The sequence below is a fragment of the Vombatus ursinus genome, unplaced genomic scaffold (assembly GCF_900497805.2).
Source record: "Vombatus ursinus unplaced genomic scaffold, bare-nosed wombat genome assembly UNPS02014768.1, whole genome shotgun sequence".
Lineage (NCBI taxonomy): Eukaryota > Metazoa > Chordata > Mammalia > Diprotodontia > Vombatidae > Vombatus > Vombatus ursinus.
The window spans coordinates 30212287-30229173 of record NW_020954546.1 but is presented as its reverse complement, the minus strand read 5'-3'; the positions used below and the strand labels follow the sequence as shown (position 1 = coordinate 30229173).

Below are 16887 nucleotides of genomic sequence, written 5' to 3'. Positions count from 1 at the left end.
CCCAGTATGCCTATCTCAGACCAGGATTAGGGGAAACTCGAGCCAGGGTCCCCCGGGGGCCAGGACGACGGGGGCGGGAGCCGTTTGGCGTGGGGTTGGAGAGGCGGTGCCCGGGGGGTCCCCGACAGAGGTAGTGCGCCGAGAGAGATCCCGGGGCCAGCAGGGCGGGGAGCCGCTCCGGGAGAGGCCAGTGCCAGGAGCGGCCAGCGGCGGCAGTGCCCGGTCCCGGGTGGGTGCCCGCGGAGGCGGCGCCGGGAGGGCATGCCGCGCCACCGGGGCTCCTTCCGGGCGCACGCTTCCCTGGCGCGGGCTGCGCGTTGCTGCTGCTGCTGTTGCGGACTCCCATGGCGGCTCCGCCTGGCCGGGGCCGCCTCCCCCTCCGGCCGCGGACTGAATGAATGAGCCGGAGCGGCGGAGGAGCCGGGCTGCCCCTCGCGGCGGGGGCGGCGGCGGCGGCGGCGGCGGCACTGAGCCCCTCGGGACGCTTCCGCATGGCCCGAGAGGAGCCCGGGGGGGCGGCGGCGGTGGTGGCCGGGCAGCTCGGGGGCGGCCGGAACGACGGCCGGGAGCGGGCGCTCCCGCGCTCGGGGCCCCGGCGAGGGCGGCTGCCCCTCAGCCGCGCTAAACTGCACGGGCTGCGGCACATGTGTCCGGGGCGCACGGCGGCCGGCGGTTCCTTCCAGCGTCGGGCGCTGTGGGTCCTGGCCTTCTGCACGTCGCTGGGCTTGCTGTTCTCCTGGTCCTCGAACCGCCTGCTCTACTGGCTCAGCTTCCCCTCGCACACGCGGGTGCATCGCGAGTGGAGCCGCCAGCTGCCCTTCCCGGCCGTCACCCTGTGCAACAACAACCCGCTGCGCTTCCCGCGTCTCTCCAAGGGGGACCTTTACTACGCCGGCCACTGGCTCGGGCTGCTGCTGCCCAACCGCACCGCCCGTCCGCTAGTCAGCGAACTGCTCCGAGGGGACGAGTCGCGCCGCCAGTGGTTCCGCAAGCTGGCCGACTTCCGCCTCTTCCTGCCGCCGCGCCACTTCGAGGGGATCAGCGCCGCCTTCATGGACCGCCTGGGTCACCAGCTGGAGGACATGCTCCTCTCCTGCAAATACCGGGGCGAGCTCTGCGGGCCCCACAACTTCTCCTCTGTAAGTTGGCTCTAGTCACCCCCTCCCCCGGGCCGCGGGCTCCCTCTTCTCTCCTTATGCTTGCAGGATCGCTGTCTCTGTCTCGGAATCAGGCAGCCAGTCTTCTGGCTGATGCTTCCCACTCTCATGGGGCCTGAGTCAAGCCCCTGTCCGACTTTGGGACTCTTCCCTTTCCCTCCAATCCCTTTCTTTACTCGACACTACTTCGTTGCAGCCGGGACCCTGTGTCCCTCCCCTAGCCCCAGCAGGCTCACCTAAGTGAAGCTGCTGGGGACAACCCAAAGTAGGGAGAGAGAGGTGCCCGCTGCCCATCGGGGTGCTCAGTGCCTTGGCCCCGCTACCCTTCTAGCCTTAGCTCCAGATATTCTTTCTCTTTCCCCCGTTCCTACAGCCCTTAGCACCAAGCAGGTGGGACGAATCCTGATGGTTGGGTAGGTGGGAAGGAAGGGATGGGGAAAGAGGAGAGAGCAGTTCTGTCCAAGTAGGTAGTGTTTGTTGTCTTTGGGGGAGGGAGGGAGGATGGAACAATAATACAATCGATTCAGTAAATACGCCAGCTGCTAAACACCCAGAGATGCTCAGCAGCCTTAGTAAGACTGATATCTCAAACAGAGAAACTCTGTTTAGATTCTGGGGAGGGAACTCCTGAAATGTCACCCGTCATAGAAACTGCAGGTGGCCTGGGTCTTTGCCCAGACAGGGAGGGCGTATATAGCCACAGAACCTTTGGTACAAGGACGGGAGTATCATAGTTCCCCCAAGGAACTATGTCACAGACATAGGCTTTCACCAAGGAAAAGTTGCTAACTCAGGGTTGGATAGAATGTTCTCTCCTGGTGGAAAGCAGCATGGAAAGGGGCGTAGAGAGGACTCCTAACAGTTAGCAACAAGGAGATGCTGGGCTGGGAATTTGTAAGCGATTGTATGTGCTCATTCTTCTCATGCAGTGGGTCTGGATAAAACACCTGTCTGACAGAAGGCAGATTTTTGGAATCTTGACAACTAGGATTTCAAGGGCCCTAGATGGAGGAAGCTGGCTTAACTATTTAGTGTCTCATTTTTTTTTCAAAATGCTATTGAAGGTTGCTGTGTGTTTTAGGTTTCATAAAGAAAATACGTGTATATAAATATAATATATATATATATATATATTGTTAGCTTGGGGGGGAGGGCTTTAAAAAAAAAAACAGCACCCAGTGATCAGTCTCCAAGAAGCTAGATGGGAAGATAGAGGGTGCTATGGAATGAGCTCTTGAACTGAGTCATAGGACTCACAGATTGAAGCCTGACTCTTCTTCTTATTACCTGTGTGACCTTGGTCAAGTCAAATATTTTCTGGGAGCCTCAGTTTCCTCATTTGTAAAATGAGGTAGTTGGATTAGAGACCTTTGAGTCTTTATGATCTTAGGACATGTATTTCCATAGATGTCTGAAGAGGCTCACATGGGACCAGCTGGGCTTGCCATAATTCAAATATACATTTACCTGTGTGTAAGTGTGGTATGTTTCCTGACCTGCTATTTCTGCTGTTCCTTCTTTATTATTTCTTGACAGTTGACCCCTTGTATTGCTTTGAGCCTCTACATGGAGTGGGCCTGGATCAGAGCCTTCCATAGTATTCTTGCTGTTGGCTAGGGGTTTGTTTGTTTGTTCATTTGCCTTCGTTATTGTCCTGGTTAGCTGCTGAACTGTCAAGTGGGCCTGGCACTGAAGCTTTTCTCCTCAGGCTGCCTCCTTTGGACAATCATTCTAAACTTTGTAAAGATGAATTTCATCTGTCTGGGATTCTATTTTGTTGGCTGCTTATTGATTGACTGATCGATTAGCAGCCTCCTTCAGGTGATAGCAAAGTAGACATGCTGCATGAAAGCTTCAATAATTTTTACCCCCCAATCAAGCATTTATTGAGCACCTACTACATGCCAGGCACTGAGCTAGGTGCTGGGGATGCAAAAATTGAAGCCAATAGCTGCTGCCCTCAGAGAGCTTAGATTCCAATGAGGGATAGAACAGGCAGGGAGTGGGTGGGAGGGCTAGCAGCTGAGGGGAATCAGGAAAGGAAATCATGTGGAAGGTATCACTTGAGCTGAGAGGAAACTGGGGACTCTAAATGGTGGGAATGACCAACATTGGGCTGAAAACTACAAAAATGAAACCTGCCAAGTCATAAAACTTAAAGCAAATCCATATGACAATCCTTCATTCCCTCTCATGTGTCCCTTGACCTTTTAGGTTCTTTTGGATGGCATTCTTCCTTGGGCCAATATTTTAGGTTCTTTTGGACAGCATTCTTCCTTGGGCCAATATTTTGTTCATTCTTTCAGCATGTTTATTAAGTTCTTACTATATCTCAGGAACTAACCTCTACATTCTTCATACTTCTCTGTTCAAAATATCCATCTTCAGGGGCAGCTAGGTGGTGCAGAGAATAGAGCTCTGGCCATGGAGTCAGGAGGACCTGAGTTCAAATCCAGCCTCAGACACTTACTAGCTGTGTGACCCTGGGCAAGTCACTTAAACCTGTTTACCTCAGCAAAAAGTTAAGAATATATATATATATCCATCTTCACTTTGGGGTAGACATTCCCTCCTTCCTCTGAGAGGCAGCATGACACAGTAGAAAGAGAAGTCTTTGGTACTGGGTTCACATCCTGACTCTACCACTGTTTCTGTCGGGGGAAGTCATTCTTTCTAGGTCTGTTTCCTCTCTGTAAACAGAGGGGGTTGGACTAGATGACCTCTAACCTAAGAAATGTCCAGCTTTAGGTCTATTATTTGAAGTCAGTTAGGTTGGCTGTCTGGCCCTAGAAGGCTTTGACCTTGTGCCTCGTGCCTGCTCCTTCCTCCTCCCCACTACACACACACACACACACACACACACACACACACACACACACACACACGTGCATATTCCCATGACCTCTTGTAACCCTATCATGGGACTTCCTTAGTCCTCAATACCTAACAGTGGTAGGCTAATATGGATGCCCCAGGTTTGGAGGCTACTTTCCCCCTATACTTCTGGAAGCCATTTCAGAAGGATCCTTAACCTGCCATGTGGTCCTGTCATTCTTCCACCAAGAATGCCACCAATGTGATCATCTTCATCCAAGACCACTAGCCAATTTCTAGTTGGAATTTTTATGGCTCAGTCACAACAGGACTGGGCTCTAGCCTCAGATACTTTTCCTGTTTAACAATTAGAAACTTTCTATTAACTTAGTGGGGGGAGGAGGAAGATGAGGAAAAATGCTTTGAATGATTCCCAGACCTCTATGGTTCTCTAGATCCCCAAAGTAACTTGGTTTTACTAGCTAACAAATCAGCTAGAAAGATATCATGCAAGTGATTTCCCTGGAGTGGTACACTGACTCTCACTCATAACCTTTCTTCTATTCATGCCAATGGACCTTTGCCCTGAATGCAGATTGTACAACTACCTGGGTGTGTTTGGAGTTAAGGGGTCTGGGGGCAGCTTTGGGACTTCTCTTTTTCCAGCTGGTTCAGTGTGGCTATTTACATTCCTGTTTGGGTTTGGTGTCATTATCCAACTGCTAATCCAATTAGCATCATTAATAAAAGGAAGTTCAACTGTTTCTCAATGCCCATTCTATTTCAGTGGCCCTGGAGTTTCTGGCTCTGGGATTTTGGCACTTCTGCTGTCTTTCCTGGTGTTACAAAGAGCAGACTACCCATTCATTGGCTAGGATGGAGGGTGTGAGAGAGCCAGCTCTAACAGTTATTTGGGCACCATACCTAGGACACCATATACACTTAGGGGTATGTATTGTGTTGGGGGGAGGGGTGGCAGGTGTCTGTACTGGCTACCCTAGGGTCAGTTGCAGAACCAGGAAGCAGTGAGACATTTTTCACATATTTAGGGGGGATTCTTCTGCTAGTTGATAGGACCTGGGAGATAAGGATGCAGAAGGGGTTGGGGAGTAGCCACCTGTTTCCATCACCCCAGCGTATACCATCCAAAGTGGCAGTGTGTTATAACGGAACACTGGACTTGAATTTTAAAGTCCTGGGTTCAAATCACAGCACTACCACTTCCTGGCCACATGATAATAATAAGTTGCTTCTCCTTTCTGAACCACAATTTCCTCATTTGCAAAATGGTAATAATACTTTCATGCCTACTTCATGAAGTTGTTGTAAGGAAAACACTAGAGGCAGCTAGATGGCTTAGTGGATAGAGCACTGGGCCCAGAGTCAGGAATACCTGAGTTCAAATCTGACCTCAGACACTCACTAGCTGTGTGACCCTGGGCAAGTCATTTAACCCTGTTTGCCTCAGTTTCATCATCTATCAAATGAACTGGAGAAGGAAATGACAAACCACGCCAGTGTCTTTGCCAAGAAAACCCCATATGGGGTCATGAAGAGTTGGGCTTGGCCGAATGATTGAACAACAACCAAAGAAAAGACTTTGTAAACCTTTTTTTTTTTCTTCTTTTTGGACTGGATCTGTGATTTCATTGGTGAGGAAACTCCTTCCATCAACACAAGTCAGCACCTCTTGAAACTTCTAGTCTTAGAGATTTGCCTGGGGCACTAATAGATTTAGTGATTTGCCCAGAGTGAACTCAGGCCTTCCTGACTCGGAGGCCAACTTTCTACCTACTATGCCACCTTTTCCCTCCTATGAACCTTATACTATTAAAAATGTGAATGATTATAAAATATTACTAAGTTTGAGTCCTGTATGTTCACAGCAAAACATTTCCCAAAGCCAAAGAAATGTTTGTTTTGGTCCTTTTAAAACACTTTGGCTGCTATCAGCAAGAGAGAAAGAAAATGAGCATTTTTGTATAACACTGACCTTTTCTGCTGAAATGCTGCTCAGAAAGACCTGAAGTACTGATGTAGAAAGGTAGATAAGGAAAGTCCCCTTGCTATTGAGAAGCAGCGCGCCATAGAGCACTGGACTTGCCATCAAGACCTAGGTTCAAATCTCACTCCAGATACTTAGTAGTCACTCTGTCCGTCAATTTCCTTCTCTGTAAAATGATGGGTTAGCTCACTGGCTTCTGAGGTCCCTTCCAGCTCTAAATCTGTGGTCCTATCAGAGCAGAGGTTTTTTTGCTTGCTAGGGCAAGCATAGGAAAGTAACAAAGGTTGAGTCAATACAATGGCAAACAGTATGCTGTTGTTAAAAGAGCCCTTGACCAGAAGGTGGGAGATCTGGATTTATTTCCTAGTCCTGCCCCTTACTACCTGCGTGACCTTGAGCAAACTGCTTAACTTCCTTGAGCCTCAGTTTCCACATCTGTAGAATGAGGGATTTGGAGTAGATGGCGGTGGTGGTAATAATAACAGCAATAAGTATTATTTATTGTATAAATATGTCTCTGTATAATATGTTCGCATATACATACGTGTGTGTGTGTGTGTGTGTGTGTGTGTGTGTGTACAATAGCTAACATTTATATAGTACCTACTGTGGGCCAGGCATGATGCTGAGTACTTTACAATGATTATCTCATTTCATCCTCACAATAATCCCAGCAGGTAGGTGCTATTATTATCCCCATTTTCCAGATGAAGAAACTGAGGCAAACGGAAATTGAATGACTTGTCCAAGGTCACGCCACTAGTAAGCCCTCTTCTAGCTTTCGGTCTTTGTTCCTATTGTCCTGAAAGGGTTGTATTAATCTGGCATTTATCTAGCATTTGATACTTGCAAAGTGCTTAACTTACATTGTTTTATCTGATCCTCATTTCATTCCTGGAAGGGAGGTACCACTGGTACTATTTATGCCCTTTTCACAGAGGGGGAAACTGAGAATCAGAGCAGTTCTCCTGGCACTGCTAAGAGTCTGGGTTGTTCCTGGCTGTTCCACTTTTCTCCCTATTAAACCAAATGGCCTCTGAAGTCCTATTCAGCTCTGTTATTCTGTGCCTCCAGTGGTAGTTAGAGAAGAGAAAGGACAGGGTTCTGGGATCTCAAAAATGGCTGAATCAGAGGAGCTGCCATGGCTGAAATGTACACATTATTGAAGTGTTAAAGCATAGAAGATGATTGATAGACGTTTCTATGAGAAACATACAGATCTTTGCCCAGTGATTTCACTTTGGGGAAACATAGTAAGAGATTGAATGTAGACTCAGAGCTCCAAGCAGCTGAATTGACCAAAATACTGTTGATTCTGGGATTGGGGGGCGGGGGGGAGTGTCGTCGGAGCCAATCAAAGCACTGTCAATCAGACGGCTACACAATTGATCCAGCTGAGCTATTAGGTGCCTGTCTTCTGACAAAAGAACCCCTTCTCCTAGGCATTGTGGTTGGGCTAAGATGCTAGGGACGTATTAGCTACTGGGCCACCTAATAAACTCCCAAAATTTCAAGGTAGAGAAGGACCTTGGGAGATCATTTAGTTCAGAGGTGTCACACTTGCTGCCTGCTGGCCCCAAACTCCCAAGTGCAGCCAGACTAAATTAAAATATAATTAAGAACTGTTTAACAAAATAAATATATAATTTGACATCAATAATGTTAATTTTCGATTTCTTGAGTTGAGATGCAGCCTATAGGGATTCGTTTTTATTCCCAGAAAGACTATTCTAGTCCAAGCCTCTTATTTTACTAATGAGGAAACTGAGTTACTTGACCAGGGTCACAAAGGTCTTTTCCTGGTGATCAGCTTTTGAAAGGGTTCCAGGGCAGCTAGGTGGTACGGCGGTTAGAGTGCTGGACTTGGAATCAGGAAGACCTGAGTTCAAATCCTACTTCTCTTAGACACTTACTACCTCTATGGCTCTGGACAAGTCACTTAACATCTCTCTGCCTTAGTTTCCTTATCTTTAAAATGGGGGTGATAATAACACCTACTTTACAGGGTTGTTGTGAGGATGACATATGTATAGGAAGTGTTTTTCGTATCATGAGGTGCCTAATTATGGTCAGGTAGACTGGGTCTAAACAGAGTTCTCTCTCCAGAGGGCTGATGAAGGTTCTGGGAAGAAAGAAATACATTTATATGGTATATATGGAAAATATACAAAGTTGCCCTTGAAATAATTTCTATGGAGAGTTGGTATTGGTCCCATCTATAGGATCATTGGGCTTAAAACTGAAAGGAATCCAATCTCTCTTATTTTACTTATGAGGAAACTGAAGCTCAAAGGGATGGATTGGGTTGCCCAAGACTGCAAAAGTAGTAAATAGAAGACAGGAGATTCACACTGGTATCCTCTGACTCCAAATGATAATAGCCCACATTTACATAACACTTCTAAGGTTTGAAATATTTTCCATATTTAAAGTCATTTTATCATTGCAACAACCTTGTGAAGAAGGAGCTACTACTATCTCCCCTGTTTAAGATGAGAAAACTGAAGCTCAGAGATGTGCAGAGATTGCCCATGGTTCACCCAGTGGCTTAGGTGGGACTTGGCACCTGGTCACGGTCGACAAGTCCAACATTCTCTCCATTATGCCTTTTTGCTTTTTAATTCTTAGACAGACAGTATGGTATATTGGAAACAGTAGTAGCTGGTGGGAACCATAGACATGTAGCTTTGGGCAAGATATGTAACCTCTCTGTTCCTCAGTTTCCTCATTTGTCAAATGGAGTCACGTGACTAAGACTACCTCCCTTGCAGGATTCTTTTGTGGAAAGTTGTTAGTAAAACTTAAAGCTTATTTAAATGTGTGAATTACCCCCTTAGGATGGCCAGTGCACCTTTCCTGAATCCCTCTCAGAGTTCTGCTCCGACAGGCCCAGACTTGAAGCTGAGCTCTACCATGAGGTCAAGAAGAAACTATGAGATGGGGTGCTAGAGGGTGCTTTTTATCACCTCCCAGGGGTAGAATCTAGCTCATTAGTCATCTTGCATGGTGGGTTCTCTGAAGTGCCTCTAGGTTGTGTCTGGGCAAGAATGCTCAAATTGGCTGCAAACGAAAGATGCACTCTTTGCATTACTTGAAGTCCACCTTCATTGCCTTGTGAGCAGTGGGAGGGATCTCAACAGCCTATTTCCTTCTGTCTCCTTTAATTGGGTTTGAATGCCTACAAGCATAGGGCCTTCAGAAAAAGATGAGGGGAAATGGAAGGACCTCAAGGCCATTTAAAAACTCCTTCAGGATCCCAGAATACTTGAAGGTAACCTAAAGTATCAGAGCTTCAGGAGGGATGGCTTTTGGGTGCTTCAGTTATCTGGACATTTGCTAGATCAGGGTTTTTAGCCTTTTTGTATATCATAGACCCTTTTGACAGTCTGGTGAAGTCTATGGACCCCTTCTCAGAATACATTTTATTTATTTATTTATTTGTTTGTTTATTTGTTTGTTTGTTTATTTATTTATTTATTTTAGCTAGGCAATGGGGTTAAGTGACTTGCCCAGGGTCACACAGCTAGTAAGTGTTATGCGTCTGAGGCCACATTTGAACTCAGGTCCTCCTGAATCCAGAGCTGGTGCTCTATCCACTGAGCCACCTAGCTGCCCCTCTCAGAATACATTTTAAATGCATAAAATAAAATAGGTGGGATTACAACAGAAATAAATTATGTTGAAATACAATTATTAAAATATTTTTAAAATAAGTTCATGGATCCAGGTTAAGGACCTCTGTGCTAGAAAGTTCCTCTCCTTCTTGCCCTCCAAAGGAAGAGCTTATAAGTTTCTCAACTTGTTTTATTGATAATTACATCCTTTAGAAAGCAAAGGAACCAATAAAGAGAATTCTACTCTAGACCTGATGCTCAGCCACATGGAGCAACCAGATATAGAGGCAAAGTGACTCTTCCATCTTGAAATTTGTGACAGAGGAGAGGAAAGTTGGATCTAATCTATTTAGATTTCAGAAAAAGGGTAGAAAGAATCTCATGGACTAAAAATCTAGCAGGAAAGTCAGCCCAGGAGGTATGGAAAACTCTAAAGGGTGAAATTCTGAAGGCCTAAAAAATAATTCTAATGAGGAAGAAGAGGGCAACTGTCTAAAGACACTAATGTGGAGGCATAGGGAACTCTTCAAATTTAGATTTTTAAAAAGGCATGTCAGAAGGCAGAAGGCAGAGGGGCTAGCGTCAAAACTAGAAAGACCCAGGCTCAGTCCCATCTTTGGCACAAATTGGAAGTGTACCCCTGGGCCTGTGGGACTTAATTTCTTGGTACTCTATAAGTTTGCTGAGAGGAATGCTGGCTTGCACTGATAGATGAAGTTTCTTCACCTGGGAGTCCTTAATACCAGTGAAGTCACAGATCCAATCTCTCTCTATATAGAAGTTGAAAACAAAGACAAGTAGCAAAAGATGCATCCAACAATGTGTCATAGTCCTGAAAAAAGGGTCAGGAATATTGAAAGTCAGAATGAGCTGAAGCTAAGAATAACAAAAAAGGGCTGGTTCTTTTTTCTATAAAGTTTTTTTTCTTTTTGAGAGAGAGAGTAAGATCAGAGAAGGAATAGGATCACTGCTTGGGGTGGACAGAACAATGATAACTGATAACAGAGACAAGACATGGCCACTAAACTCTTTCCTTCTCTCCTACCACCATTTTTTTCCTTCCAAAGAGAATGACCTTTGGACCACAAAGTAGATTAATGACTAATTGTTGTTCATCCTTCATTTTTGAGGAGGACCAATGACATCATAGGATGATGTCTTGACTTGTTGGATTTAAGTGAGACAATTGTTACCCACAATATGTAATGATATAATAAGAGACCACCTAGCTGCTCTTGATGACATTACCTAGCTACACATTACCTGGCCCAGATGAATTACAGTCAAAGGTCCTGAAAGAACCTGAGGGTGTGATTGTTGGGCTACAGGGGATCAGTGATCTTAGAAAAATTGTGGAGAATAGGACAGGGACCCAGGTTTAGAAAAGGGCCAGTATTGTCTTGATTTAAAAAAAAGGAAGAGGACAGAGTGTTTGGACTATTAGACAGTAAACTTGACTTTGATTCCTGGCAAAATTCTAGAATGTGTTGGCAAAGAATTGGTAGTGACTATCTAGAAAAGAAAATGGCGGTCATAAGAAGTCACTAACATGGCATCAACAAAACAGGTCATAGTAGACTAACTTCATTTCCTTTTTCAATTGATTGGTAGATCAAGAAAATGCAAAAGGTAACATTTATCCACAAAGCATTTGATAAAGTCATCTATGCTCTTCTTATGGAAAAGATGGAGAGATGAGGGAAACATGGTTGTACAATTAGGTAGATACAGAATCTACTGTTGGGCCTTTTACATTCATGGTTTGATGTCAGCTTGGCAGGAGGTATGCGCCAACAATCTATGTTGTCTCTGTGCTTTATCAATGACTTGGAGAAGTTAAAGATGGCATATCTATCAGATTTTCAGGTGACACAAAACTAGGGAAAATGGCTAGCACACTAGATGATGAGTTCAAAGAGATCTTAATAGCCTGGAGTCTTGGGCTAAATCTAATAAGACAAAATTGAATAGGATTATATATAAAGTCTTACATTTGGGTTCACATAGTCATAGAATCAGAAAACCCTGGAGGTCATCTATTCTGACCTCCTCATTTTAGCGATGAAGAAAATAAGGCCCAGAGAAGATGAATAACTGGACCAAGGTCACACAGATAGCAAAGGCACAAATTTAAGTACTAGGACTCCGTTAGAATACATTCCACTGTCCCCTGATTCCCCCTAGACTTCAAAGATTCAAAGTAGGGGAGAGGAGTCATGAGTGGGCAGCAGTTTGTCTGAAAAAGAAAAAGATCTTAATGGGTTGCAAACTCAATTTTAATCAACAGTTTGATATCTCAGCAAAGAAAACTGCTGCCATCTTAGACTTCTGTCTGAGAGATTGTTCCCAGACATAGAGAGTTGAGGGAAGTGCTGTTGAATTCCATCATCAGACCCCATCTGGAGTGTTGGGTCCAGTTCTGGGTACCATATTTTAAGAAAGATAGTGATAAGCTAGAGAAAGACAACTAGAATGGTGAAGGGCCCATGCCATATGAGCACTAGTGGAAGGAAGTGAAGATACTCAACTTGGACAAGAGAAGACTTAGTTGTGGGGGGGACACATAATAACTGTATTCAGGTATTTGAAGAAGAAATGAACTTCTGTTTATCCTATTTGGCCCCAGGGGAGCAATGGATGGAAATTGAAGACAGGTACATTTGGGTGTTTTGCAGTGAAATACATAGTAGAGGATGTCAAGCAGGGGCTGGAGCCCCACTTGTAAATATGTTCCAGAAGGGATTCTTATTCCAATACAGGTTGGAGGAGCTGGCCTCTGAGGTTCCTTTCAGCTCTGAAGTTATATGATTATGTGAATGTGGGAAATGTCTCCTGGACCTAAGAGCATGAATCCTCACAAGTGGTTTGTAGAGAGCCTTCCTTTCGAGGGTCAATGGAAAAGTCCAAAGTGGGAGGAGGTAGAACTTTTTCTCTTGGACCAGACTTATGTCATTGGCAAAAAGAATTTCTGGTAAGGAGATTTTCTAATAGAGGGTAGAGTGACTTATGGTCATTGAGAGTTGTCCCAGATATTGAGAGTTTAAGTGACCCATCCACACAAGTCACACAGCTGGAGGTTGGATTTGAATCCAGATGTTCCTGAGTCCAAGGCTCATCTTCTAAACATTATACCATATTCCCTTTCTGGCAGATAGCATCTTCTGGTGGAAGGAACACCGAATTTGGAATCAGAGAACCCGTTTTTGAAATATTGCCTGTTGTTTATTCTAAGGTCCCTTTCCACCCCACCTCTTAAATTACACACACACACACACACACACACACACACACACACACACACACACACCCCCACTACAATCACAGTGATTTGCCAAGACACAAAGCATCCTAAGACCTTAGATGTATAGGAGGAGGTTGTAAAGGGGAATGGGTAACCTGCATAATCTGGGTATGCTTGTCTTCTAGGCCTTCTGAGTTTGTGGTCAAGGTTCTTGTTTCCTGATCAGCTGTGGGCCTCTAGAGAGCAATTTGCTGATCCCTGCCCCTATCTGTCTTCAACAAGCGGATGACTCCTTGTTGGAGATGTTTGAGCAGGAATTTGTGAACAGGTGTGGGCAAGAGTGGATGACTTCTGAGGTTCCTTCTGGTTCTGAGGTTCCAGATTCCAATTAATATCACTCACATACTGGGGAATTGGTCAGTGTTTCATTGGATCATTGGACTTGCTTGGAAACCCTATTCCTTGCATCCTGGTGCTGTATAATGGAAAGATAACTAGATTTTGAACCTAAAGGCCTGGGTTTGAATTCCAGCTCTACTACTTACTACTGTGTGGGTCTAGGCAAGTCAGTTCCCCTCTCAGGGCCTCAGTTTCCCCTCCTGTGAAATGAGAGACTTAGACTAGATGGTCTCTAAGGCCTCATCCAACTCACGGATTTTATAAGGGGCTTTTGCTCCCATATCTTGATTACCCCATACTCCATTAAGACCGTATACTGATTGTTGCTAATTTTTTTTCTCTTCCTGATTGCCTAGTTTCCAGTCCTGACAAGCCTGAAAACATATACTCCCTCTACATGCCTGCACTGTTCTCCTTTCCCATCCTTACTTTTTAGAATCCTAAATTTTTGTGTATATTTAGTAGAGATAGAGAGACAGGCCCTCATTGGTATTAGGGACTCCTTCTACCATTGCAGGTCAATACCATCCCTGCCACTTATTGTCTTAAAAAAGTTGCCTAGAGCCTTGAGAAGGTAGGTGACTTGCCTAGGGTCACACAGCCAGTATTTGTTAAAATTGAGACTTGAACTCAGATCTTCAAGAATGACTCTCTACCCATTACGCCATATTTTTATATTTTATATCAACTGATATATGAGCTTGTTGTATCCCACGATAGAATGTAAAGTATTCAAGTTCTGGGCTGGTTTCACTTTTGCCTGTATCCCCAGTGCCTAACACAGTACCTGGCACATATTCAGTGCTTAATAAATGTTTATTGACAGATTGAGAAAGCTAGAAAACTCTTCTGTGGTCTGATCAATGAGAACAGCATATTTCACTCTCTCCAGCAAAGACAGGTTCCAGGAAAAAAATGAGCGTGTGTTTTTCTGGGGTTGGATTAATGATGCCTTCAGTCCCTAGCACCTTTAATCTAGTGTATGTTTCAGAGTAGCTCTCTGGAGGATTAAGTTGGTACCTTAGGTAGGTTCTTCCTCATGTTATAGCTGCAAAGATTGAAATTTAGAGGAAGAAAAGGAAGTATAGACAAATCATACTCCAAATCAATGAGGAAGGGAAAGTGAGTGAGTGTGAGTGTCCAGTCCTTAGTCCTAGCTCACATAGAGGGAGTAGATGCCTTTTGCCTCATCCCTACCTCCAGGCTCAGCAAAGTTTCCCCAATACACACATCAACACCTCCCAATGGGTTTTGTCAACGATAAGGATAAACTCAGACCCTCCTTTTTATTTGGTTTTCAATTCCCATCATGCTCCTCTCTTGGTAATGAGCAAGCGGCCATGCAAATTGTCCAGACCTGTGATTTCATTAGCATAGTGAATTCGTGATGAGGAAACTCCCTTTTACCAAGACAGATCAGCACCTGTGCTGCAATATAGCCTTAAAGAGTTTTCTGGGGCAGGGAGAGGTTAAGTGGATTCCCCTAGGTGTTAGAAGACCCCAACAAGAATCTAAGTCTTCCCAACTTCAGGGTTAGTTATTTATCCATTACTCCAGGCTGCCTGGATCAAAGTTTCAATTTGCCTCTGAAAGGCACTAAAAAACAGTGAAGGGGAGAAATGCAAATTTGCAGCTTCTTCCAGCAAAGCCACTGTCCCCTTTGCATGTAGTTTAGTCAGTCACTTAAGGAGCATTTATTTATTAAACACCTACTGTGGGCCAGGCACTGTGCTTAGGGCTAGAAATTTTAAAAAATTAGTTAAGTCTATAAAGGACACTTCCATAATAATAATAATAATCTCTCACATTTCTTTTCTTATTCATAATTTTATCCCAAGCTACTGTAGAGTAGGAGTGAAAAGTTGAATGTTGCGAAAGATTCTGTACCTATTCATGCCATCACTACAGATAGCATTCATTTTTTGTAACTCATTTATAATGCTCAACAGTTTACATAGCACTTTCCTCACAGCAACCCTGTGATATCTGAAACTGAAACAGGAAACTGAGCCTGAGAGAGATGAGGAGACTTAGCCAAGGTCACACAACCAATCTGTGTGTGGCAAAGCAGGGCTTTTTTTTTTCCATCCCCAGTCAGATGGCCCCTGGGCACCATCAACATCTGTTTCTTCCTGTTGAGAGTTTTTTTATTTTGCTCCCCCAAATATTAAAGCGGTCATCTTCTTAGCGATTTGGATTGCATGGCAGATTAGAAAATTGTTGCTACTTTGGTCTCTAAAAGCTATAGATTTCATTTTCTTGTTGAGCCTTTCCCAGTGAAAATTATTTAAAAAAAAAACAAAAAACTTTTAAATGGATTCTGCAGACTGTCGGCTGAAAGCCATAAATCTAAGTGTGGTGTTTAGTAAGTCAGATGAGGTTGGATGCCTGTTTTTTCCAGTACAGTCTCACAGAGCAAATTAGGGAAAGAATATAATTTATTGAAGCACCTCAAAGACTTGAGAGTGAGGCACAATTTTATTCATTTTATTACCATTTATTTTACGCTTTATCTGTATACTCCGTGCAAAAAGATTTGAAAGCCAATTTGGAGAGATTCTCTCGATCCGTCAAATTGTAGAGCATACTTTCAAATAGCTTGGTTTGGAGCCAGACTACAGGCCAGCTCAGGTTTTCCATTTAACTTAACAAACATTTATTAAGCACTGACTACATACAAGGTCCAGAGGATCTAAAGACAAAAAAAAAAAGGAAAAAAAAGAAAGAAAAGAAAAGAAATTGCCCCTATCCCCAGTGAGTTTATATTTCCCTTTGGGAGAAGGTTTGAGGAGAAGGAGAGGCAAAGACATACACATACTTAATAGGCAAAGCGATACCAGGTAATTTCAGCAGGGAGGGAGCACGAACATTGTGGGCATTGGGAAAGGTCTATGTACAATGTGGCTTTTCTTAAGCTGTGCTTTGAAGGAATCATTCTAAAGGATTCAGAGGCAGAAGGGATTGGTTAATGCATTCCAGCGCAGCTAAGTGGTGCCATAGTGCACGCAGCACTGGCCCTGGAGTCAGGAAGCTTGATCTTCGTGAGTTCAAATCTGACCCTCAGACACTTATTAGCTGTGTGATCCTGGTCAGGTCTCCTGTTTGCCTCAGTTTCCTCATCTGTCAAATGAGCTGAAGAAGTAAATAGCAAACCACTCCAATATCTTTGCCAAGAAGACCCCACAAAGTGTCACAAAGAGTCTGACAAGACTGAAAAATCCATGCCTGAGGGGTAGCCTCTGCAAAGACTTGGCGGTGGAAAATGGATTTTGTGTTTGGAGAATAGCCCCATTTTTATTAGGAATCGAGTAAATAATGTGGGGTAATATGCATTAAGATTGAAAAGGTAGCCATATTGTAGAGGGCTTTAAATGCCAAGTTGAGTGTTTTGTATTTCTTTCTGGAGACAAGGGGTAGGCAAGAGAGCAGCACAGTCAGATCTGTGTTTTAGGCATATCACTTTGACAGCTGTGTGGAAGCTGACTTGGGGAGGAGAGAGACTGGAAGCAGGGAGACCAATTAGGAGGTGATTCTAAGAGTTCAGGTGAGAAGTGGTTTAGTCCCAACTAAGATAAAGGCTGTTTAAGTGGAGAGAAGGGGATGGATGCAAGAAAGAAAATCCTTAAGACTTGGCAATGGATAGAATACAGAGCAGGG

General features: G+C 44.5%; 1 protein-coding gene across 1 annotated transcript in view; it reads left to right on the top strand.

Annotated features, from left to right (window-relative positions):
* The first annotated feature begins 398 nt into the window (after positions 1-398).
* The window catches only part of LOC114043283 (acid-sensing ion channel 2-like), a 354478-nt gene continuing 337989 nt past the window's right edge, over positions 399-16887 (top strand). Inside the window, exon 1 of the mRNA XM_027862355.1 lies at positions 399-1139. Within this exon, the coding sequence (XP_027718156.1) occupies positions 399-1139 (741 nt within the window). The remainder of the gene's footprint in view (positions 1140-16887) is intronic.